General features: G+C 36.7%; 1 protein-coding gene across 18 annotated transcripts in view; it reads left to right on the forward strand.

Annotated features, from left to right (window-relative positions):
* The window catches only part of RASAL2 (RAS protein activator like 2), a 364,089-nt gene that overhangs the window by 325,298 nt on the left and 14,101 nt on the right, over positions 1-24,690 (forward strand). For 11 of the 18 annotated variants that reach the window (XM_070266178.1, XM_070266179.1, NM_001163972.2 and 8 more), the window contains 9 exon segments: positions 47-145; positions 702-1,256; positions 4,166-4,310; positions 10,296-10,440; positions 11,061-11,297; positions 13,081-13,282; positions 15,396-15,595; positions 16,365-17,226; positions 24,265-24,399. In XM_070266178.1, the coding sequence (XP_070122279.1) occupies positions 47-145; positions 702-1,256; positions 4,166-4,310; positions 10,296-10,440; positions 11,061-11,297; positions 13,081-13,282; positions 15,396-15,595; positions 16,365-17,226; positions 24,265-24,399 (2,580 nt within the window). 18 annotated transcript variants of the gene reach the window in all.

The raw sequence follows: 24,690 nt of genomic DNA on the forward strand, positions 1-24,690 counted from the left end.
GATACAACTAGGTTTCCCATACTTATCTCTAATCTTTATGTTGAAGGTTACCTACTTAAGTGGAAGTAAATGCTTCAGCTGTAACTCTGCTTCAGAGAGAGATAAGTGGATGGAAAACCTTCGCAGGACAGTTCAACCAAATAAGGTAATAGTGGCTTTGTGTGTCTAAAAAATGTATAATTCTGCAAGCAGTAAGTTGATAGAAGATAAATACAGTAAGAATACCTTAATTTTTATATAGTTTTTAAAACACATTTACATATTATGCTATTTTATGCTCAAAATAATCTTGTTGCAGATATTGTCATGCTACCAGTGTGGATAAGAAGACTCAGAAGTTAAGTGACTTACCCAAGTCAGAAGCTAGTGAATGATAGAAATGGGACTAGAACACAAGTGTCTTAACTACTTACCTCTATTTTATTTGCTGAAAGTAGTCCAGTTGCTGCTAGGCTAGCTTTATGAGAACTTACATGACAAGATATTTTTTTAACTGAAGTAAAATAGAATGTATGTGGCTTTCTAAGATTCTGATACATTCTTGTTTAGAGCTTGCCATTATTGTGAACAATGAGGTAAGAATCCCTTTTATTATTTATTGACTACTCTTAATAAAGCACATAGTCAGCATCACCTACTTTAAGAGGAAAATGTTGTCTGAGATTTCAGCTCTCAAACTCAACTTTGTTACTTCCTTATAGGACAATTGCAGACGAGCTGAAAATGTTCTTCGTTTATGGATCATTGAAGCCAAGGACCTTGCCCCTAAAAAGAAATATTTCTGTGAACTGTGCCTTGATGATACCCTCTTCGCTCGTACAACCAGCAAGACCAAAGCAGACAATATTTTCTGGGGTGAACATTTTGAATTCTACAGCCTTCCACCTCTTCATAGCATCACAGTTCACATTTATAAAGATGTGGAAAAAAAGAAGAAAAAAGACAAGAATAATTATGTAGGGCTAGTCAACATCCCCACTGCCAGTGTCACTGGTCGCCAATTTGTAGAAAAGTGGTATCCTGTGAGTACACCTACACCCAACAAAGGAAAGACGGGAGGACCTTCTATTCGAATTAAATCACGTTTCCAGACTATCACCATTCTGCCTATGGAGCAATACAAAGAATTTGCAGAATTTGTCACCAGCAACTATACCATGCTGTGTTCTGTCCTTGAACCAGTAATTAGTGTGAGAAATAAAGAAGAATTAGCCTGTGCCTTAGTGCACATTCTTCAGAGTACTGGCAGAGCCAAGGTAAGTGGAAAAGGAGATTGTATTACCCCAAATCTCTTCCCTACACTTTATGAAGAAACAAACATGTTTGTTTTACTGTAAAGAGCCAAATTAGAGAAATATGCTTTGCTGTTGGTCAGAAAAAAAGAATTAGGAAGGAACCCTATTAGCAGTTCTTCGATCAGAAAAGATGGGGATTATAAAACTAAAAAAGTAAAACGGAGAGACCAACAAATACTTATTTAAATTCCATTTGTATGAAATATGGATACCATAGCTAGCTCTTTATTGTCTGATGAAATAAATGTAGGATTGGCGTGATAATCCCACACTGCGTTCAAGATTGTTTGTCTTTAGTTCTAGAGTGTGTTGTATTGTGGTTTTACTCCTTACTATATTTTAGGTTAAGATTAATTGATGACTATATCCCTTGGTCACAGAAGGAGGTATTCCAGAAGTATGCTGGGCGTTATCAAGAATCTTCATAGGATTAAAATCTAAATTTTGAATTAAAATAGCAAGGGATGTTATATAATTGGTAGCTGTTTCATGATAGCCTTAACTTGTTTCATCTTGGATACAAGTAAAAATTCAGGAAGATGGAAAAAGAGAAATATGCTAATCATAAGAAGAAGACCAGTCAATTGATAGTGTCTTTGATAGGCCTGAACTTTGAGGCATATTCACTTAACTAGACTGAGTCTCCATTATATTATTTTATATGCAAATTGATTGTGGTAAAATTTATTTTAGATCTAGAGGAGTTCACAGCTAGAATAATTTATTTAGAACCAAACAGTAAAGTTAAGTGCTTTTAAGTTTTCTTGATACAAATCAGAATATATCAACATATTCAGTAGTTAGTTCCTTTTCTAACTGCCTTCCTATTGATTTATCATTCTTGTGGTTGAATTTACCGATGATAATTTTGAGCTCTCTGGTGTTAAAAAAAAAAAGCCTATAAGTTTGAGGTGAGATGTCATTGGAATTTTGAGTCTCATCTTTGAAATTGTACGGATATGGTCATTCTGCTCTTCAGTTGCTCAAGGTTCAAGGGTTTATGTAGGATTTTTTTAACAACTTTATTGAGGTGCAATTTTCATATAATAAACTTCACCCATTTAAAGTGTAAAATTCGATGAGTTTCGACAGATTATACATAGACCCGTGGAAACCACAACAATAAGATACAGAATGTTGCCATCATGCCCCAAAGTCTCTTCCTGTCCTGTGACACAAGAGTTTTAATAGTGATTCGTAAGTGTACAACTCTTTTACACTATTGAGCTTCCCCAGAGTAAATCCCATTAATGTGCAAAATGCTTAATTTTAAAGAAAAATAAATCAGCATATCCCCTCTGTTTTTGGTTTTGGAGACTTTGAAATATCCAATGAGTTTATAACATTAAAAATATATTATCTCATTTCATACTGAACAACAATAAACATTGAATTTTAAGTTCTTTAAGACTGTTGAGAAATGAAGCAGCTATTTCTTAAGGGCTTTATTTCTCCTTATGCCTTTCTTCTGATGGATGGGTGGACAAATGGATAGATGGAGAGAGATAGAGAGAGTCAGCCTAGAAGATAAGTTCGTGTTAGGTTCAAGAAATTCCACATTGGGGGCAGGCCTGGTGGCGTAATGGTTAAGTTCACGTGAACCACTTCAGCAGCCCGGGGTTTGCAGGTTTGGATCTCAGGCGCAGACCTACACACTGGTCATCAAGCCATGCTGTGAGCATGTCCCATATACAAAGTAGAGGAAGATTGGCACGGATGTTAGCTCAGGGACCATCTTCCTCAAGCAAAAAGAGGAAGATTGGTAAGAGTTGTTAGCTCAGGGCCAATCTTCCTCTCAAACAAATAAAAGAAATTCCACGTTGATACTGTGAACCAATTTGTAACTGTTATATATTGAAAACCTGATATGTGTCAGAAATTGTTAAGTGCTGAAAATGTAGAGGTGAATAAAAATAGACACTGTCTTTGGTCTAATGGGGCTTACAGTATTCTGGGGAAAACAGATATTAATCAAGTAATTACAGAAATAAATGTGTAATTACAGTGAGAAGTGCAGAGAAAAAAAAGATAAATGATGCTATGAGAGTGTGGATTAAGGGGACCTGACTAATGGGGTTCAGGGGCAGTATTGGTCAGAGAAGCCTTCATTGAGGAAATGATGTGCAAATGAAGATCCAAAGGATTCGAGGAATTAACTCCATGACTGTGGGGGTGAGAGCAAGGGTAGGAGCAAGGGCAGAACTGAGAACAGCATTTGCAAAAAGCTTTGTAATGAATAGACGATATTGGATGTTAGAAAGAGTTTGATGTATTCAAGGACCTAAAAAGAAGGCCCTTGAAGCTGGAGCAGAATGCAGAAAGAATTGTACAATATGAGGCTGGGAAGGTAGACGGAAACCAGAAAATATAGAGACTTGTACACCGCATTCAGAGTTATGGCCTTTATCAAAAGTGTAGTGGAAAACCTTTGAAGGAATTTTAAACTCAGGAGTGGTGACACCTAGGATTTTATCCTGACTGACTTTTTTCTTTCAAATGAATCTGGTAGCTTTAGTTTTTTTTTTTTAGTTTTTTTTATTTAAAGATTTTATTTTTTCCTTTTTCTCCCCAAAGCCCCCCGGTACATAGTTGTGTATTCTTCGTTGTGGGTTCTTCTAGTTGTGGCATGTGGGACGCTGCCTCAGCATGGTCTGATGAGCAGTGCCATGTCCGCGCCCAGGATTCGAACTAACGAAACACTGGGCCGCCTGCAGCGGAGCGCGCGAACTTAACCACTCGGCCACGGGGCCAGCCCCTGGTAGCTTTAGTTTTAAAGCAGCATTCCGAGGATGTCTGATATTTCATCAGTTTCTTCTAATGTATATTATCTATTCAGTTGCTTTCTGCCTGACTGAACATTATTCTACCAGGATTTTCTGACCGATTTGGTGATGTCTGAGGTGGATCGATGTGGAGAGCATGATGTCTTGATCTTCAGAGAGAACACCATTGCCACCAAATCCATTGAGGAATACCTCAAGTTGGTGGGACAACAGTATCTTCATGACGCTTTGGGTATGAAGAAGAAAAACATCTGTTTTCTTTTCTTTCCCTTTTGATTTTAAATTGGTTCACCCTCATAAGACAAACAAATGAAGCTCACATTCTGCATGTTATTTAGTTGTAGCTGACTAGAGTGTTAAAGTTTGAGTTTCAGCTGTAAGAAGTCTCTGCGGTACTCACCAGTGGGTTACTACAGTATGTACAGAAAGAGAAAGCCCATCAGCTTATGCAGCTACCCCCAGGCCCCCAAGTTCCTGACTCTGAGATACACAGTAATATTAGTGGTTGTCACTACTAGACCTGAGGTGACCTGTTTCCCCCAAAGTGCTGGATATTTATATCATGATATAAATATATTACCTCAGTCTTAAGTGTTAACATTTGTTATCATGCATCAAAATTGAAGAAGTTTGAAGAAAGTTGCCAATTCCCATAACTCCCAATTTCTGCCTTTAAAGACCTCCAGAATTTTTAACAATAACTAATTTTAGTCCAATCAGTAGTCCTTGGGACTAGGCCACTCACTTGCAGTTCCAGATTTCATCATGAAATTGAAGCATTAACCACTAGAGTAAGCTGCTGTGCTGGGCACTTTAATGTAGATCATGATAAAGCCTACAGGAGTTCCTTGAAGAACATAGTCATTTCTTTTACCTCCATATCCCCAGTACTTCACACAGAATGGAGAGCAGCACTATCATGTAGAAACATAATGTGAGTCACATGTGAGCAATTTAAATTTTCTAGTAGTCACGGTATAAAAAGGGTAAAGAGAAACAGATAAAGTTAATTTTAATAACATTTATTTAACTCAATATATCCAAATATTATTTAATAGGTTATCAATATAAAAATTATTTAATGAAGTAGTTTACTTTTCATACTAGTTCTTTGCAATTCAGTCTGTATTTTACATTTATTGCACATTTCGTTGGCACTAGCCACATTTCAAGTGCTCAGCAGTCACATGTGACTACCAAAAGTAGCCAGTAAGGTGTGTTGAGTGAATGGATAGACTTTTGCCTCAAGGAGCTTACAATATAGTGAGATAAGAAAGATAAGGATATCCCTGTAACCAAAAAGGGAGAGAAATCCTGTGGTTTCTCAAAGAATTAAAGAAATTAATTCTAGCTGATGGAATTATAAAATTTCCCGTGTGAAATACATTTGGTAGCTTGACGAATAGAAAGGTTATATAAAAACAGATTGGACAGGGAGGTGGTAGGGAGTAGCATAGGGGAAAGAACCACATGAAAAGAAGGGCAGAGAACCAGGCATGTGTGGAGTAAAACCAGTTAACTGAAAATGAAGTGAAAAAGGCAAATCAACAACAACAACAAAAATGAGAAAAACAGAACAATTTGTTGACAGCCTTGAATGCCTGAGTTTAGATTTTACAGTAATCACTGGCAAGCCATTGAAAGTCTTGAGCAGGGTGTTTTCAATAGAATCAGTATAAGAGAGTGATTAAAATGGGTTGATGAAGAAAGCAACTGAAAGCAGAGAGACCAGTTAAGAAGCTTTGTATTAAGGAAGGCAAGAAATAACGAGACTCTGAATGAGGTAATCACCAAGAGTAAGAGAAAAGGTGGATCTGAGAAATATTAAAGTTGAACTGTTAAGACTTAGTTTGTAGTAACTCAGTTTGTGGTGGGGGGTGAGGAGATCAGATAATATAGTGAATTTGGGGTCTTTGTGAATGACTAGAGGGATGATGAGATTCTTAGAAATAGAGAACATAGAAGTAGTAGGCTTGAAAGATGGGAAATGATATTTCTACTTGACATGTATTCAATTTGAAGTTCTGATAGGAAATCCCAAGACATCTGTCTGGCTGGCTCTTGGAAGGGAGATAAATGAAGCTACAGAATTACCAGAGGAGGAAGAGAACAGAGCCAAAGACAGATCTTACAGAGCATCTGGGTTTATAGTGTAGAAGGAAGAAGAGGTGAGCAGAGAGAGAGAAAATACACACCTGCATGAAAAAAGAAAGAAAGGGGGCTGGCCCCGTGGCTGAGTGGTTAAAGTTCTGCGTGCTCTGCTTCGGCGGCCCAGGTTCATAGGTTCAAATCCCAGGTGTAGACCTACTCCACTCATCAGCCGTGCTGTGTAGGCATCCCACATACAAAATGGAGGAAGATTGGCACAGATGTTAGCTCTGGGCGAATCTTCTTCCCCAAAAAAAAAAGAGAAAGAAAGAAAACTGGGAAAATAACTGAGTCCTAGAGACCAAGAGAGAAGAAAGTATCAATTGAGTCAGAGATTGAGAGAGGTGAAAATAAGAAAAACAGGCTATTCCATTTGGCAACTGAAAGGTCACTAGTGATGGTGGGGACTGTTGTCAGGAGGATAGGAGCTAGGTTGTACAGGGCAAAAAGTGAATGACTGCTCAAGAAATAGGACCACTGTGTTTATGTAAAGCAGATACACTGTAGTGGCAATTAGTTCCTAATCTGGAGAAGTAGATTTTTTTTCTCTTCCTCCTTCCTATCTTCATATTCTTTTCTTTTCGCTAAGTCATGTGCTTTAGTTTAAGATCTAATGAGAATTTATGAGAATAGCGAAAATGGATTTTCATTGACGTTAGGAAAGGTACAGAGAGGTTCATAGTCTCACTTAGATAAAGAGCTTAGTACAGTCATATCATACATTATATCTCATGGTTTGCTTTAATGATTCATATTACCTTATAAAAGGAATGATTAAGCGTTTCAAACAGTATTCTCCATTCTGTAGACATAGGGGTAAGTATATATTGACCACCTACTTCTTAAAAATCAAATACTCATATTCTATCTAATTCAGTGTGCTAAACAGGATTTCCAAATAATTTCCAAAGTAAAAAGTAGGTATAAGTCCTTTGATAGGACAGTTAATAATTAGCTAATTGGCTCAACAAGACATGAAAATTAATTCAATGAGCATAGGAAGAAATTCATGTAACCCCACAAAGATCTCTATTATCGTATTTGTAACCCAAGAACAAGAGCCACAGTGGTGAAAATGACTGCTGCTTCCAAGAGCATAAACAAAATTAATTGGTAAGTTTCTTCAGGATAGAGATTCTCCTGTCTTCTTCCCATATTTCTAATTAGCCTTAACATTTTAGATTCTCAATGGCTGTTTTTTCTCCTACATTTTACTTTTATGACAGAAATCCTATTTTGAAAACAACTTACAGAATGCATCTTGGAGCCAGTGTAAATTCACACTTATTTTATATGATTCAATATAGTAGTAAGTGATTTTTCAAATAGTAACCCTGAAGAACTGCAGAATTTTCAGTTACCTGAGAAAGATTCAATTATTTTCATTGTACGATACTGTACTTGCTATGGCAGAAGCCTCTAATAATACAATTGAGGAAGATTTCATAAGTATTAAATAAAATGGCCTTCACAGTAAAGGCTCAGTAAACAAAAAAATTAAATTAGTAAGTACAGTTGAGCACACTGAATAAAGTTTTGTTATATTTTGTGCATTTTGGGCAAAAAAAATAGATGCTATTTCCAGACTGCCTGAAGAATTCTCAGAGAAAATTCAGTTAAAAGTTGCCAGTCATATTATACAATATCTACCTGCTTTTTAGCCGGTCCTCATTTATCTTGATTAAAAGCATTACTCTTCACTGAACACATTCTGCCTCAGTTAGACTTAAATTAAACCTTCCATCTCTTAACCCCTTTTACCTTTCTGATTGAAATCAGATTGCATGTTGATGTCCTGTGAGATACAGGAAATACCGTCTGTGAGATATAAAAAAGAAGTCCCTAAAAAGGCCTCATTTCCATCCTTGGGGCAGAGGCAAATTTAGTTTTGGCAATAATATATCCTTACCTATTTACTTTCTTCTACACATGCATTTGGATGCTAGATAGTAATGAGTGAATGATTTACACAGAAAACATACCATAGAACATCGTAGGCACAAACTCACATTTAAACAACATAGTGAGTACCCACCCCCTTTGGCTCTGATTTTTTTTAAAGGCAAGAGAGCAAACATAAATGAATTATTGAATCTGTCTCAATAACTTTTGATCACGTAAGGAGCTTCTAGGTACAAATCTATAAAAGGTTCACCTTTCAATGTGGTACCTTCTACGTCATCAGATGTAGATTATAGTTTTAAAAGTGAAAATATTTTTCTCAATTTTGGAGGATGTTAAATATATCATAATCAGATTAAAAAAACCTTTATAAAACAATTTAGTTGTGGACCCATGAGTTATTTGTTTGTCTCTTTTCTTGAAGAATAAAAGAAAAATATTCTTAAAATTCATGAGTTATTTGTTATTAGTAGTATTGTTTCCCTAGAATAGGTATAACCTTAAGGAACTCACTAAACGGGATATTTATGATATAAATTTAGAGACGGGCCAGTTTTTACATGCAGGATTTGACTTTGATGACTTAGTTTTAAATTTAGATACTTTTTAAATGCGGTAAATTGTGTGGAAGCACATAGCATAAGGAGACATGGAGAACATGTTGAATACAAATCTTAGGAAAATTGGTAAACATTTTTAAAAGTCTTTTACTAATTTTGGTCATTTCACTTGATGAAAAGTTATTTTAAAATTGCGCAGTTTGTACATAATGATACTTATTGTATGGAGCCCCTACTAAGTGCTGGGCACCATATCAGACACTTTTCGTTTAGTGCAATATTTCTGATTCTCACCACACTCTATAGGGTGGCAGTTATTAATGTCATTTTACAAATAAGGCAGCTGAAACTCAGACTAGTTAAGTGACTTTTCAAAACCTCACAGTCAGTTAAGTGACAGGTCCAGGGTTTGATCCTAGATGTCTGGCTCCAAAGCCTTTACTTTCTCTGTGTACCACTTAGTTTCCTGTTCTTCAAGCATTTTGCTTCGAAATAATTGCTTCCCATCCTCTATGATAACTATTTTTTAAATCCTTCATTTACCTCAGTATTAACCATTTTAATAGAAAATGCTCTTTATATTGCTGCTACTACTTAATTTTGCAGAAATTATTGTTCTCTTTCATGAAATCTGTTATAACAAGCCTGGACCACAAGTAATATAAGCAGATTTGAAAGAATCTCTGAAAGATCTTACTCCTCTTTTATAAAGACCTATAAAAACCCAAGAATGCATACTATCATCTCTGATAAATATTTATTAAACACCTGCAATGCTTTGGGAGCTATTTGATAGGCTGGAGATTTGAACATGAATAAAACCTGGTCCCTGACCTCCAAGAGTATTCATGCTAGAGATGAGATAGATGTGTGGACAAATAAGCACAAAGTAGTGTGAAACATGGAGGAGTAGAGCATATACAAGGTATAGTGTATAGTGGAGGTTTAACAGGTGAGGTAAGAATTGGTTCTTTCAGGGAATATTGGACATATCTCTATAGAGGATAGGATATGTGAACAGGATGTCTAAGCTAAATTTATTTGGAAAAACATTACAGATTATACAAAGAGATATTCTGCTACAATTTTGTGCTAGGCTGAATGACTATCCCGATTACAAGAGGTGAGCCTGGAGACCCTTACTCGAATCTATGTTTGGCACCAGCATTAGTACTTAAAGCCTTAGGTGAGCTATTCAATCAAGCTTGGCTTATTTTTTTCTTCTAAAATAGTAACAACGGTATTTACCCTGGTAGAGGGTCCTTATAACAAAATTAAATATATTGGTGGTTTCACATAAAAGACTTAAAGTTATATCATTGTTTAAGGAGTATCATTATTATTTTTATCAATACCATGACTATAATGTTAGTGATTACTGTTTTTCCACTTCCAGGGTAAGGAAAATAAATATGATACATGGGAAGTGGTAACTCTTGGTTTCCAAAGCAGTAGCCCTTCGTGAACAATCTTTTGTGCCCTCCATGTCAGGTCTCAAAAAGAATTCCTCATTATACAATTTAGGACAGAGATTCTAAATCCTTTTATTCTACTCAGGAAGACACTATTTATAGTTAGACTCTCTGACATCTTCTTTCTTCAAATAGGGGAGTTCATCAAAGCTTTGTATGAGTCAGATGAGAACTGTGAGGTGGATCCCAGCAAATGTTCATCTAGTGAACTGATAGACCATCAGAGCAACCTGAAAATGTGCTGTGAGCTGGCTTTCTGCAAGATCATCAACTCTTACTGGTGAGCTGGTATCAGTGCTTCATCTCCTGCTTATGGAACTTAAATTTTTCCATATAAAAGTCAACACAGTGTTAACTATTTCCCAAGCAAAGGTAGGGCTTAGGGGAAAAGTGAAAGTTTTCGTAATACAGTCCTGTCTAAAATCTAAATCTCCTTTATAAGCAGAAGTGCCTCTGAACTGACTATCTACATAAATGTGATGTTTCCTCAGAATATTAACACCACATCCTCTAATACCAAAAGTATTTTAATGACTTTCTAAAATATTTACTAATGCTAAACAGATTCAGTAATGATTTTTTTATCATTGCTTCAACCCCAGCAACTGGTGAGATTTGGAAGACTTTTGATGAACAGTCTTTAGAGAGATTATGATGAGGAGCCTCATGCCCTTTTCCCACTTCACAAAACTAAATTTATACTAATCCCTGAGTTTTGTGGCTTTGGGTTTCCAATCTCCATTCGGGTTTCTGTGAGTTTTCCTCCACCTCTCAGCCACGATCAGAGCCCTCTCCACTAGGCCCTCATAGCCGGGCTGTAGAGCAGAGTGTGTTGGGTCAGAGTGGGATTGCTTATGGCACTCTTATATTTAGAGATTTGGATCTCTCTTCCTTCCCCAGCGTTTTCCCTCGTGAGTTGAAAGAAGTGTTTGCATCATGGAAGCAGCAGTGCCTGAACCGTGGCAAGCAAGACATCAGCGAGCGGCTCATCAGTGCCTCATTGTTTCTCCGTTTTCTGTGCCCGGCCATTATGTCTCCCAGTCTTTTCAACCTTATGCAGGAGTATCCTGATGACCGCACGTCTCGGACTCTGACTCTAATTGCCAAAGTCATTCAGAACCTGGCTAACTTTGCCAAGTAGGTGTCGCTACCATAACCACTTTAAAAAAACATTATTTAAAAAATACATGAGACCTAAAATTTAGATGGGAGTGGAGAGCCTCATTACTCATGTTACAAGATTTTCATGTGGTATTATTAAAAATAGCAAAAAAAATGGAAAAGACTTAAACATTCACTTCATAAAGGAATAATTAAGTAACCTATGGTATATACATTCAATGGAATGTTTGCCATCACTGTAAATAGTGTTTACAAAGAAACAATAATATGGAAAATGATAAAGATATATTAAATGAAAAGGCTATTAAAAACTTTAGCCAAAAAAACAGACAGGATACCAAATGATGCATGTGTTGTTATTCCAGCAACATGAAAACACAAAAACCTAAGTATAAAAAAGGTGGAAAGAACAATCAGACAAATTCTATGGTTATATTGTCTAAGGCAATTGGCCTGGCTTCTTCAAAAAAGTCAATGTCATAAAAAATGGAAAAGACGGAGGGGATTGTTCTAGATTAGAAGAGACTAAATGCAATGCTTGAATTTTAATTGGATCTGAATTGGAAAAAAAAATCTATAAAAATCATTTTGGGGACAATTGGTGAAATTTAAATATGAACTATATATATAAAATGATTTATGAATAAGGTTTTAAAAGTATTAGTGTGAAAATGGCATTGGTTTATGTGAGAGATATTCCATATTCCGAAGAAATAGGTGCTAATGTATTTAAAGATTATGCCTGCAACTTAGTTTAAAATGGTCAGCCAAGAAAAAAACATATATGTGTCTATAGAGAGAGTGAAAGCAAACTTGGCAATATGTGAAGAGTTGGTTAATATAGGTGAATGGTATGTGGCGTTCATTGTATATTCTTTCAACTTTTCTGGAGCTTTAAAATATTTCTAGAGGAAGTTAGGAGAAAGCAGTTGGGAAATACACTCAAATGTAAACAGCAGATACGTTTGGGTGATAGAGTGGGTGCATCCATACTGTTTCTTTCCACTTTTCATTGTTTTCAAATTTTTCTTAAGTATTTATAGTTTTTATAATTTATGGAAAACAATTGTAAGAATTCAGCGAGAAGGAATTCACACTGGCAAAACTGGTCACAGATTTATTCAATATTGAAGTTTAAAGACAAGTTTCTATAAGCAGTATATAGAAGGAAAAAATTAGAACTTCAATGAAGCAGATTGTTTTCTAGTTTTATAAATAGTGGCTTTTTAGAAGTACGCTACTTTAACTTTGTGCGCCCTGTGTGTGCCAATGCAGAAATATACACATTTACCCATATTTGAGCTAATTCTGGTAAAAATTATTTCTTGTTTATTTTGGAACAAATTTTGTGGACTTAAGCTAGGCCCAGAAGATAGGTAGAAACTAGATAAGCAAAGAAGAGAGAAATTCTCTAGTGGGAATAAATAGTATGAGCAAAGGCTTGGAGAGGAAAAAGAGTGTAATATATTTGGGAGACTTTGAAGAAGCTAGTGATGTTGAAGGTTTACACTTAGGAGGGTTTGGTAGGGAAATGAAGGCTTTAAAGAGAGCTTTAAATACCAGAAAAGAGGGTTTTCCTTTACCTTAGAGAGAATAGAAAGCTATTCAAAATTTTTAAGTATTAAAGTAAAATTAAGAAAGTATACTTTAGCATTTATCATTTATAGATAATAAACAAATTAGTCACTTACCTCTCCAAAATAAAAAAAATTTTGTGGCTCTGTGTAAACTCAACTCAAAATGATCACATCTCTTTTCCTGAATATGTTCTTTCTCATTTTCTCTCCCTCTGCTTCAGATTTGGTAACAAAGAGGAGTACATGGCATTCATGAATGATTTTTTAGAACATGAATGGGGTGGAATGAAACGCTTTCTTTTGGAGATCTCTAATCCAGACACCATCTCAAATACCCCAGGCTTTGATGGTTACATTGATCTAGGCCGAGAACTTTCAGTTTTGCATTCCTTACTGTGGGAAGTAGTTTCCCAACTTGATAAGGTAAAGTAGGCTGGAAGGGTAATGGGAGATGGGAGGTAGAGAACCCTGATGTACCTGAATTCTGGAGTGTCTACAGAGTGGTAGCTTTCTGCTAGTTGAAGGCAACCTTTTACCCTAAAAGCCTGGAAGTGGATGGTTATCATTTCTGAGTGAAATATATGCCCTGCAAACCAGGAAATTCTAGAAAGCCATGAAATTATTAAAATATATTTTTGGGTAATTATGTGAATAAATGGAATATATATTTCTATAAATAAATATATTTGTATATATTTGTGTATGTATGTGTGTATATATACAAATATATACACACACACACATACACTTAACCTAGAATCTAATATCACATATTGGTGTATGTAGCCTTATTCATGTATAGTAGAATGAGATGAAACCTCATATAATAATTTCTAACAAAAGTGTGGACTTAGAAAAATATTGAGACTATTGTGTTTAAGTAATTTTACCCATGAGATTTATTTTTATCATGTAAGTCAGAGGGTTTAATATAACTATTAGTACTACAGAGTTACATGGATCTGACAATCCTGATGTTTTCTTTCTTCACATGTGAATTAAGAATACAGAAAACAATTATCATTTTTAATCATTTTCTGACTATAAGCTAAGAATTTTATTATATATCATATTACTAACTAAATGTATCCCCATGCCAATCATTTTCTTCCTTCTGGAATTTTGCAAAGAGGAATATTGTGTAATAGAAAATAGTTGGATAGACTTTGGCTAGGTTTATCACGATAATTATTCATTGATGTTTTTGTTTGCTACAGGTACTTTGTAAATATGTGTGGTGGTATGTTAGAATAACTTCAAAAAACAAAGTTATTTTTCTGTGATAAGAATTTGTTTTCCTCCATTCTCCTATTATCCTTAAAAATGTTACACCAATAAAATTGGGGAGAGGAGTAAAACCTATTAACAAAGACCAATTTCCTGAAGAAATGTAAATGATAGGGTGTCCATTGGTGCTTAAAACATTTGTTAAATAATAAACTGTTCCTTATTCTTGAGGGCCCTTTCTTCACTTTTAGAAACGCTAGCTAGATTTTAAGTTGCAGCTATGCTGACGATAAATTTCTTGAATAGAAATGGCTCAAGAGAGTTTAGCAAGTAAAGACATTTTCAGATGGCATTTGTACCCATTTGAGCAGGGTAGAAGAGTCTATTGATGGTTGAGAAGACAAAGACCCAGAGGCAGCCATGTAAAACTGGCTAACAGTTGAGGATTCCCATGAGAATAAGAATTCCCCAAAGGAAAAAATGATTGAGATAGATAAACGAAGTACTAAAAAGTTATTCTGTTTGAATAACTGCATCAGTGGGATGCAGATACAGTTATCTTGTATAATCAGCCTGGTTTATTCAGGGGCAAGGTCTTTTTAACAGGCTTTGCTGTGTAAACATACTTTCTCCTTTTTAATCTCTGTTTGGTCTTGGGAACCAGGGTTACATCTAGACATATCTCACGGAGAGTTTACCTGATTTTGCTGTTTTAAAACAATTGTCTTGCTGATGCAAACTCAGTTGGCAATAGGTCAGGGTTCCCAAGATTAAATGGGATAGTGAATGGCAGTATCAACTGTGTGCCCTGCAGTGCTCTGCACCCCTGAATGCAACTCTTTTGTATGTTGGCATGCGTTTCTTTCCTCACATGATCCCTTTTCTTTGGAAGTTTCATCACACTAGACAATCCTCTGGTCTTGAAGTCCTTTTTGGTTAGAAGGTGTTTGGTTCTTCCCCAACCCTCCCCCACCTTGAGCTACTAGCTTCCCAAAGATTTAGTTTGCTTTGCATGCCTATTTTAGTTGGAATGGCAATAGTTTGGTTGTTTTGAGCATGTCTTTTAATTTTTATTTGCATAATCCTAATTTCTATTTCCTTTCTTTCCTCAATGTCTGCTGCACCTTGTTTCGCCTCCTCCATTCATCTCGACGCCACGGTTCCGCTGCTCCATAACAATGCATTATGAACCTGCCACTCCCATATGCAAACACCTACCCTTCCCTCCAACCTCCACCCCTCCATCAATGGGCACCATTGTCCCAAAAACAATCTTTGGTGGATATCGCAATGCTTATTGTCCAATTAGGGTGAAAATTCCTTCCTACAGGCGACCGTGGCAAAATTGGGACCTCTCCCTCGTGTTCTTGCTGATATTACCAAGTCTCTGACTAATCCTACACCAATACAACAGCAACTAAGACGCTTCACTGAGCATAACTCCAGTCCAAATGTCAGTGGAAGCCTCTCCTCTGGGCTGCAGAAAATATTTGAAGACCCCACTGACAGGTATGAAAAAGAGAATTTGAACTACTTATCTCAGAGAGAGATAATGTTTAGAGATTTGGCAAAAACCTATTTAACTTGTTTGTTGAATTTACAACTTGAAAGTGAGGAGCAGTTGGAAAGAATCATCTGACCTGAGATAAATCCAATTGTTTGTCATAATAATACACAAGATCTAGGATACTTATTTTCTAGAATGATGTTGTAGAGTTATATTCAAGAGACACATAAAAATACTACGTCCTGCTTGATAGAAGACTAAGAGCTCTATGAAATTTTCGTATATTTTAGCCCTCAAAACTCTGGAGAACCTTAGTTAAAACCATTTTATAGCTGGCCATGTCAGCTGGACGGTAGATACAATGTTGATGCTTAGACTTTGTTTTCTGTACTGGCAAGACTTGTGCCTTTAGCAAGGACTCTTTGTTTGTTCACTCAGAGCTTTTCCAAAGTTTAGACAGAACCAATTAAATATGAATTGGAATACCTTGAGAGGGTTTAAAACCTAGCTAGGAAATGATTGGAATTCTAGTAAAAATCAAATACAGTGATAGAGTGGTATACACAAGGTTATTCTTCACCTTTGGAGAAAAACTAAAAATGTTGGATTTTATTCTAAGAATTGTAATGATGAAATCTGAGTTTAGAAACCAATGTAAGTACCCACCTTGGGCCTGAGAGCCTTCGGAAGAGTTCATATCCCTTAGTTAAGGAATCTTGATTATGTTGAATTAGCCTCAAGAATAAATAAAGATTCTTTCCTTTTCCACAGTGATTTGCATAAACTAAAATCTCCAAGCCAGGACAACACGGATAGCTATTTCAGAGGGAAAACATTGTTGCTGGTTCAACAAGCCTCCTCTCAGAGCATGTCTTATTCTGAAAAGGACGAAAAGGAAGGTAGCCTTCCTAATGGTCGGAGCATCTCCCTCATGGACCTTCAGGACACTCACGCTGCTCAAGTGGAGCATGCATCTGTCATGCTTGATGTGCCTATGCGCTTGACCGGAAGCCAGCTCTCCATAACCCAGGTGGCCAGCATCAAACAACTGCGGGAAACCCAGAGCACTCCCCAGAGTGCACCCCAAGTGAGAAGGCCCCTGCATCCAGCCTTGAACCAGCCAGGCACCCTCCAGCCCTTGTCATTCCAGAACCCGGTCTATCACCTCAATAACCCAATTCCCGCAATGCCAAAGGCCTCTGTGGATTCCAGTTTGGAGAACCTAAGCACTGCCAGTTCCAGAAGCCAAAGTAACAGTGAAGACTTCAAGCTCAGTGGACCCAGCAATAGCAGCATGGAGGATTTCACCAAACGTAGCACTCAGAGTGAGGACTTCTCCAGGCGGCACACTGTGCCCGACAGACACATACCTCTTGTTCTGCCACGGCAAAACAGTACTGGGCAGGCCCAAATTCGAAAAATGGACCAGCCTGGGTTAGGTGCCCGAGCCAAAGCCCCACCATCCCTGCCACACAGTGCTTCCTTACGTAGCACGGGGAGCATGTCGGTGGCATCTGCAGCTCTGGTGGCCGAACCTGTGCAGAATGGGAGCCGGTCCCGGCAGCAGTCCTCTTCCTCCAGAGAAAGCCCTGTTCCCAAAGTGAGAGCAATCCAGAGACAACAGACACAGCAGGTAGGGGCCTGTGCTGGAGGGATCTCACTTTTACTTGGTCCAATGGTTTCCTCAGTTCTTTATACGTAAAATCATTGAGAAATCTAATTGCTAGCAAGGTTTCCAGTTAGAAATATTTTCTACAACCTTTACATGGAAGGAGGAAATGAAAAGTTTGCGAGGCTTCTGGCTAGGTGAGGTAGCAGAATGTAGCTTGACTCGTTACCCTTAGGAGACTCTAAAAACCGCACAGGGGGCCTTTCCTTCTCTTCAGGCCACAGAGGTAGTCCCTCAGTTTGCGCTGAGAACAGATCTAGGATACTGAATGAATAATTAGACTTAAACTACAAAATCTGTAGGCCAAATCAACTAGAAGATATTTGGGGAATCTAGACATTAATCCTCCTTAATTTTTTTTTCTTAAGCTTCCAGAATTAGGTTTTGCATTCTGAGCCAACAGTTTAATGTAACTGCTCTCTGCTCCATCCCCCAGCTCCCTCTGGAAATATCAAGCCCCATGTGCCTTTTCCTGGAAATGGCTAGAAAAATAAACAGCTGAACACCTATAGAAGCAAGGTAGAGGAGAGAGAGAGAAAAAGATAGAAACACTGGGGGTTGACAAGTATTCTAGACATTTACAAATCCCTTATATTTCTCTTTACATGGACAAGCCCAGCTAGTGTCACACCTGATCTTAATATAAGATTTCCAAACTTTTTTCTTAAGAAATAAAAAGGTTTCCCAAGCATTTAATTATTTCTTCCCTATCTATTACATTTTGAGGCAGCAATACATATTTTGCTCTTTGAAACAAACTCATAATTTTAGGAAGCATATATAGGTATATGTATGTGTTTGTGTGTAAATATACATAAAACCTTTCATCTGAAAAATATTTTTCTCCTAAAAAGCTTTGTATTTGTTGAAATTTTTCTTTTGAAACCTAATCTTACTTTGTAAGTTCTAGGGAGCTTTGTGATTAAAAGAGTTCTATGACCAATCCTTTTGTCAGCAAAATCACTGGTCAGAGCAGACTGCAATAAAACCTTAATGATTCTCTTTAATATATTTGCATTTTTATAGGTAGACATTTACTGATTTGCTGCTTCTGCCTTCACTCTGCTATGACCAGAGCCATTGCCCCTACTTTGATAGTTATTGTTTTAAGAAAATTAGAACATTTACAGAATCCTTGGATACAGAAGAAGAGGAAGGGATGAAAATGAGCAACTTAAGCTGATTCTGGTAGCCATCTTCCTGGGCAAAGCCTCCTAGTTGGCCATTCTTTTCCTGAGAAATAAAATTTTTCTTGTCTTAAATCTTTCATTTTTATTTTGTTATATTTCCCAAAATTTTATGAATTCATTGGATTTAATAAGCGTTTTCACTTAAAGAAAAAGAAAAAAGATTAAATATAATATAATCTTTTCCCCTTTTCTTTAAGTGAAAACGCTTATTAAATGCCTTTATACACACACACACACACACACACACACACACATTTAATTTGTATATTAGGAGGCTATCAGTCATTCGTGCCCTATTGTGAATTAGTTTCCACACACTGCTTTTATCCTAGCTTCTAGTTGAGATCAGCTACTTTCAGAGAATTAAAGTGTTTACTGAGAGGAGAAAAGAAAGATAAGCAATTTTAGAGGTGGAATACTGTGTGGAGGCAAACATCTCTTGGGGGCTTAGTGCAGCATGAGGGCCCTGAGGATCAGATAGGGAGTAGAGAAGAATATGAGATTGGCAGAGAGGGACAGGACAGGGGAAAGGGTCCTTCACCTGCTTTTCGAAGGTTGGCTTAGGCCCACCCAGCCCTGGACAGAGAAGAGGAATGCTTCACCCATTCCTCCTGTATGGTGTAGTCATCAATTCCCGGGGCTCATGACTCAGACTAACTGTTTATAAATATTACAAATTAAATAACCTTTTGTGTGATCCTCTGGAACCAATTGTCATTTGTAGTATTTGTGCTGTAGGAAAATATAACACCTATCACATAAGCACTCAGTACCTGTTTCTGTGGGTGAATAGAAGGCTGGCTGGCTGAGGGAGACAGGAAATGCGTACAGTCTGCAAACAACCACTTTACAGATTTTTTGTGCCACAGCCATTAATGAGTTGAGGAATGTCTGTATTACATTGGCATCAAGTAGGGCACAGCCACAGTGAGGTGTCCTAGAACAGCTTTAAATATTAGTCTTTGTTTATGCCTTTGCTGGTACTGCCACTGTCAATATCCGTTAAAGTATAAATCACTATAATTTGATTGCTCAAGTTTCTGGTTTTTCTATACTGGCTTTTTCTTCACAGATGGTTTATTCTTTTGAACTTATGTTATTTTTTTTTTATTCCTTATCTTTCCATTTCTTGCTTGCTTTTCTCATCTCACCCCCTGAAGCCTCTGAAGTTCTGTATAATCAGCACATTTTTTTTGGCAAATTCTTTTACATATTTTAATTGCAAATTGTGTTGGGGAATTCTTCTCTCCCAAAAACTAGAGGATTTCTTCATGAGAATTGTTCTGTAGGCGTCTATAATTATCAGTGGCTTCGTCCCGTGCGAATTCCATTTGTATCTTAGCACAAAAGAGCAGCCATTGTTGGCAGTGTAACTACCTTCAGTCTTTGTCTACTGAGTAGAAAGGAAATAAAATCCTAGTGAAACAATGTACAGAGAAGGAATTTTTTTAGGAAACTATCTTTTAATTTTTGATCTTTTTCATCCTCTATTTACATTTCTTTTTTCTCACTTTCCTCTCCATTTTGTTTTTCGTGTATCATGTACTCTGCATGTAAATAGACTTTATTTACAGTATATGAGTTCAGATGTAGCATATCACCTAACCTTAGAAATTCAGATTTGAAGAGGCCTTTAAAATAGGGATTTGACAAGCCTATCGGAATATGCTACAGTTTTCACGTTTGCATTTGTTGAATCCTGTCCTAACCAACCTGTTCAAGAACTGTGAGTTTACTTATTAATTTAGTCAGTCCTTTCTTTGGTGTTGATAACAGAAGTGTTATTCATTTATGGGAACGTGACTATTTCAGGCTGTGGAGAAGCTGAAACCAACAAGTCTCATATCTAGTAAACACTAGCAAGGAACAGGGAACTGGCCTGTTCTCAAATTGTCCTCGGCATAGCCAAGCTATGACAAATTGTAGGATCAGTGAAACTGCTGTCTCAGTAGCTTTTGCCTTAAGGCATTATTATTTTTCCCAGAGAAACCCTATATAGCTTTAAGTCAAAAGGGAGATTCCTAATAGGAATGCCTGTTCCTTTTCTTTTTATCTTTTTCATCCTTCATGTTCTTTAATGATCCACTGTTGAAAGTCACTGGATATAAATGCTCTTCCTAAGGCTATTATAGCTAAGCAAAATGGAATCTGAACCACCTGCAAACCTCTTTTCTCAATTTCTTTGACTATAAACTAGAGATAATAAATGTTGCTGTCTATCCAGCTTATAAGGGATATGGAACAAAAATTGAGGAAAAGTCTTTGATATCTTCCAATTAGAGGAAAAACAGAGCATCCTTCTCTTAGTAATAAACTATACTTTTATATAAACTATACATTTTTAGAAATGAATTCTAAAGAGAATCCAGAGTATTAATAAAGGAATGATATTTTATTGAGCATCTATTGTGCATTACGTAGTCACTTCTGTTCAAAAAAACTGTATGATCTGGTGCCATGCCTCAAGGATTGACAGTCTAACTGGGAAGTAAGACCAGCACACATAAGGCCAATGGAAAAAATGTAAAAGACAGTATATATTTTTTCATATGAAGAACATAATTATTAAAACAAAAAATAATTTCAAAACAAAAATCACCTCTATTTTCTTCCAGTCTAACACAGTAACTATTTTTGATTTGCTTAATATTACTTTTCCATCTCTTTATAATTATGTAAATGTTTTATCATGTACATAAGGAATAGTTAATATTGGTCTGATTTATTTTTTCCAACAATTGTTGACCACCTACCTTATGCTATACAAAGTGCTAGGATATAGTAGGAAGTGGTTGAAAATTAGATTCAACCAATAAAATAGGAATAGACCTGAATGCCCAATTCCCATTGTACAATCTCTCAGAATTCACTGGACATTGTTAGTCCTAAAGGTATGGTAGTTACCACCATCACCAGTGGAATAAGCAAACTCTTGTTTCTCCAGCCTCTCAGTTAACAGTTAAAGCTGAGATTCCCCTGAGGAGTTGTTGTTAATATACTTTTAGGGGCTGCAATCTCTCCTTAGTGTGTTCTTCGGAATACCATGAGTTTGCAGTGCGTTTATAGGCACCTGATAGATAGTTACCCAGAGCAAATCAAGGGAAGGAAAGTTCATTCAAGCAACATCTTGTTAACTATATAAAGCAGAAAGCTATTCAATTAGCTGCCTTGAAGTAATAAATTCCAAACAGTAAAGTTGTTATTAGTTTTAGTAGCTCCTTTATCTCAAACCACTATTGAATAGAAAATCCTGGTTTCACAGAAAAGCACTTTCCTGTGCCCTGTGTGCTAGAGTGATAAGATTATAAAATTAAAAAGGCATTTGTCTCCTTTAAATATTGGCTTTCTATTAATTTTTTAAGACTCAGAACCACATTGTTTTGCTTTCAGGTGTACATATCTCAAGCAAAAACCTAAACCCCTTGTTAAACTATTTTTCTCTACCAGTACTAAAGCAAGTTATTGTGCTCTGCTTTTAAAATCCAATAGGGAAAGAATGAGAGAGAGTGAGAGTGTGTGTGTGTGTGTGTGTGTGTGTGTGTGTGTAGCAGTTTACAAAGTGCTTTTACATGCTATCTCATTTGTTTCTCATAATAACTTTTGATGTGGATAATTATCATCTTCCTTTTTATAGATGATACTATATCCTATAGACCAGCATTCCCAAAGTGTGATACTCAAAATTATTTAGGTATTCAAGGTGTTTAATTAATCATGTAATTATTTTAACACAGAAAAATATATATAACTTAATATAAAAATATGTTTGTAAATATATAATATATATAACGTCAATTCATGATTCTACTGATATTATTGCTTAGCATATGGACTTAACTAACTGAAAAAGGTTGTTTGAAAGAGATAAATAATATGTTAATGATAGTGTGGTAATGATGAAAATAATGAAAGTGATACACAAATGAACGAAGAATAAGAAACACACCTTACATACCATAGTGGAGATGGAGGTAGACTTAAGAACTGAGGGTACTGATATTGAAGACGTGTTTACATGTTTCTTGACACAGAGAGAAAATGGCTTTAAAGAAGGAATTTCTAGAAGTCATTCATAATTGTTTGTGTGTGCCTCAGGCATGAAGCCATTTTTTATTGATACATATCTATAATCTGTTTGTAAATCAACCAAATAAGGTGGTTCTGCAAAACTTTAAGAAATACTCTCATGTTACTTTTGTATGTGTGGTTTTTAAAGTCTCTCCCAACCCATCTTTGATAACCTTTTGGTCTCTGCAACCAGTTTTTTCATCTAGTCTTTCTAAGTCTCAAAATCATCACAATACCCCTTCTTTTAAAATGTCTGTCTATTTAGGGTTTAACTGGGTTCTATTCCAGAATGATACAGAGAATTCTTAAGGTATACAGAGAAAATTCCCTTCAATTATGAGATTATGGGGTTTTGGTCCTCAAAATAGAAATTCATTTTAATTATAGAAAGGCTAACTCACATACAATGTTTTGCACTTGCTTGCTCATGCTCTCTCTCTCACTCTCTCTCTCTCAGGCAGGCCAGAGAAGAATTTGTTGTATATTTCCAGCATTGTTTGTGGAGAAAACACTAATGTTCCATAGCCTAATATAAGTTGTAATATCCAGCGCCAGTTTTCTAAACATAAGTATAGTAATAGCATGTAAGCTCTCTAGTACTCTGTAGTTTCCAAAGAACTTTCGCATACATTATCTTACTCAGTCCTTGCAACTCCCTATGAGATGGTCAGGATAGGTGGTGATGGTGGTGGTATCAATAGATTAGAAAGAGTATTTAAGAGATTAAGTGAGAATTTAAGTGGCAGAGGGCCAGCCCGGTGGTGCAGTGGTTAAGTTCACACTTTCTGCTTCCACAGCTCAGGGTTTGCCGGTTCAGATCCCAGGTGCAGACCTACGCACCACTTGTCAAGCCATGCTGTGGCAGGCATCCCACATAAAATAGAGGAAGATGTGCATGGATGTTAGCTCAGGGCCATCTTCCTCAGCAAAAGAAAAAAAAAAAAGGATTGGCAGCACATGTTAGCTCAGGGCTAATCTTCCTCAAAAAAAAAAAAAAAAACAATAAATGGCAGAGTTGCTACTCAAGGCCAGAATTCTTATCACTCTGTATATCTATATTGGAAAAGGGCAATTTATCTAGCTATCCTAAATCAGTAGAAATATCCCTTAGACTAATTCAATATCCATTGTTTTGATTCTGTATTCATCAAGAAACTTTCCAGTCTAAAATACGGACTTCTGAGTGGTCTTAACCCATCATGAAGTCAGTGCTCTGTAAAAATGACCAGTCTCACTTGTTTTTCCTCTTTTCTCTAAACGGTTAATGTAAAAATTAAGAATTTGGCATTCTAATATATAAAGGGACACCCTGTGAGTTTGTTTAGCATTCATCAGTTCCTTGGTTCCTGAACATCTCTAGATTAAACAGATGTTTCCTCACCTGAGCAATCAGCCGTCATGTTGTGCTTTCTTTCTCCCATTCTATCATCACCAGAATTTCATTAGGTAATTTGGACCACTAGACTAATTAACAATTTTAAGGCCTTGGTTTTCTTTGGTGGGAGAAAAGGCCGGTTCTTGAATGTGATACATAGGCATTTCTGTTCAGAATAGTTTGTTCTTACATAAGTGGATATTCTCTTTTCTCACTCCCAGCCCCAGCATTAATAAAATATTACTTAGAAATGAGAGCATTTATTAGAAAACAGGAATCACAATTATGTCTTCCAAGAATAGCTCTCTTTGTGAAACATAACTGTGTATGAGCTGTTTTGGGAAATTCTAATAAATATTTCTGATGCAGGTTCAGTCACCTGTGGACTCTGCCACAATGTCCCCAGTGGAGAGGACAGCAGCCTGGGTGCTGAACAATGGGCAATATGAAGAAGATGTGGAAGAAACTGAGCAGAATCAAGATGAAGCCAAGCATGCTGAGAAGGTAGAACCTCGTCTGTCTTTACTGACTTACAGCCGACCCCACAGTGATAGGCCACCACAAGGTTTTTTCTGGCCAAGAACATGATCTCTCCCCTCCCCAACTTCAGCTCCACCTCTTATGTTAACCATCCTATGCATGTCTGTGTATAATAATTCAATAGTGTCCTTAAATGAAAATATGCAGAAAATGTCCATCAAGCTGGGAGGTGGTGGGGCCGGGGGGAGGGGGTAGCTCTAATTTTTATTTGTTTTATGTAGGTTGCCTTAATTTGGAAAATACTCTGCTATTCAT

Source organism: Equus caballus, chromosome 5 (assembly GCF_041296265.1).
Source record: "Equus caballus isolate H_3958 breed thoroughbred chromosome 5, TB-T2T, whole genome shotgun sequence".
Taxonomy (NCBI): Eukaryota; Metazoa; Chordata; class Mammalia; order Perissodactyla; family Equidae; genus Equus; species Equus caballus.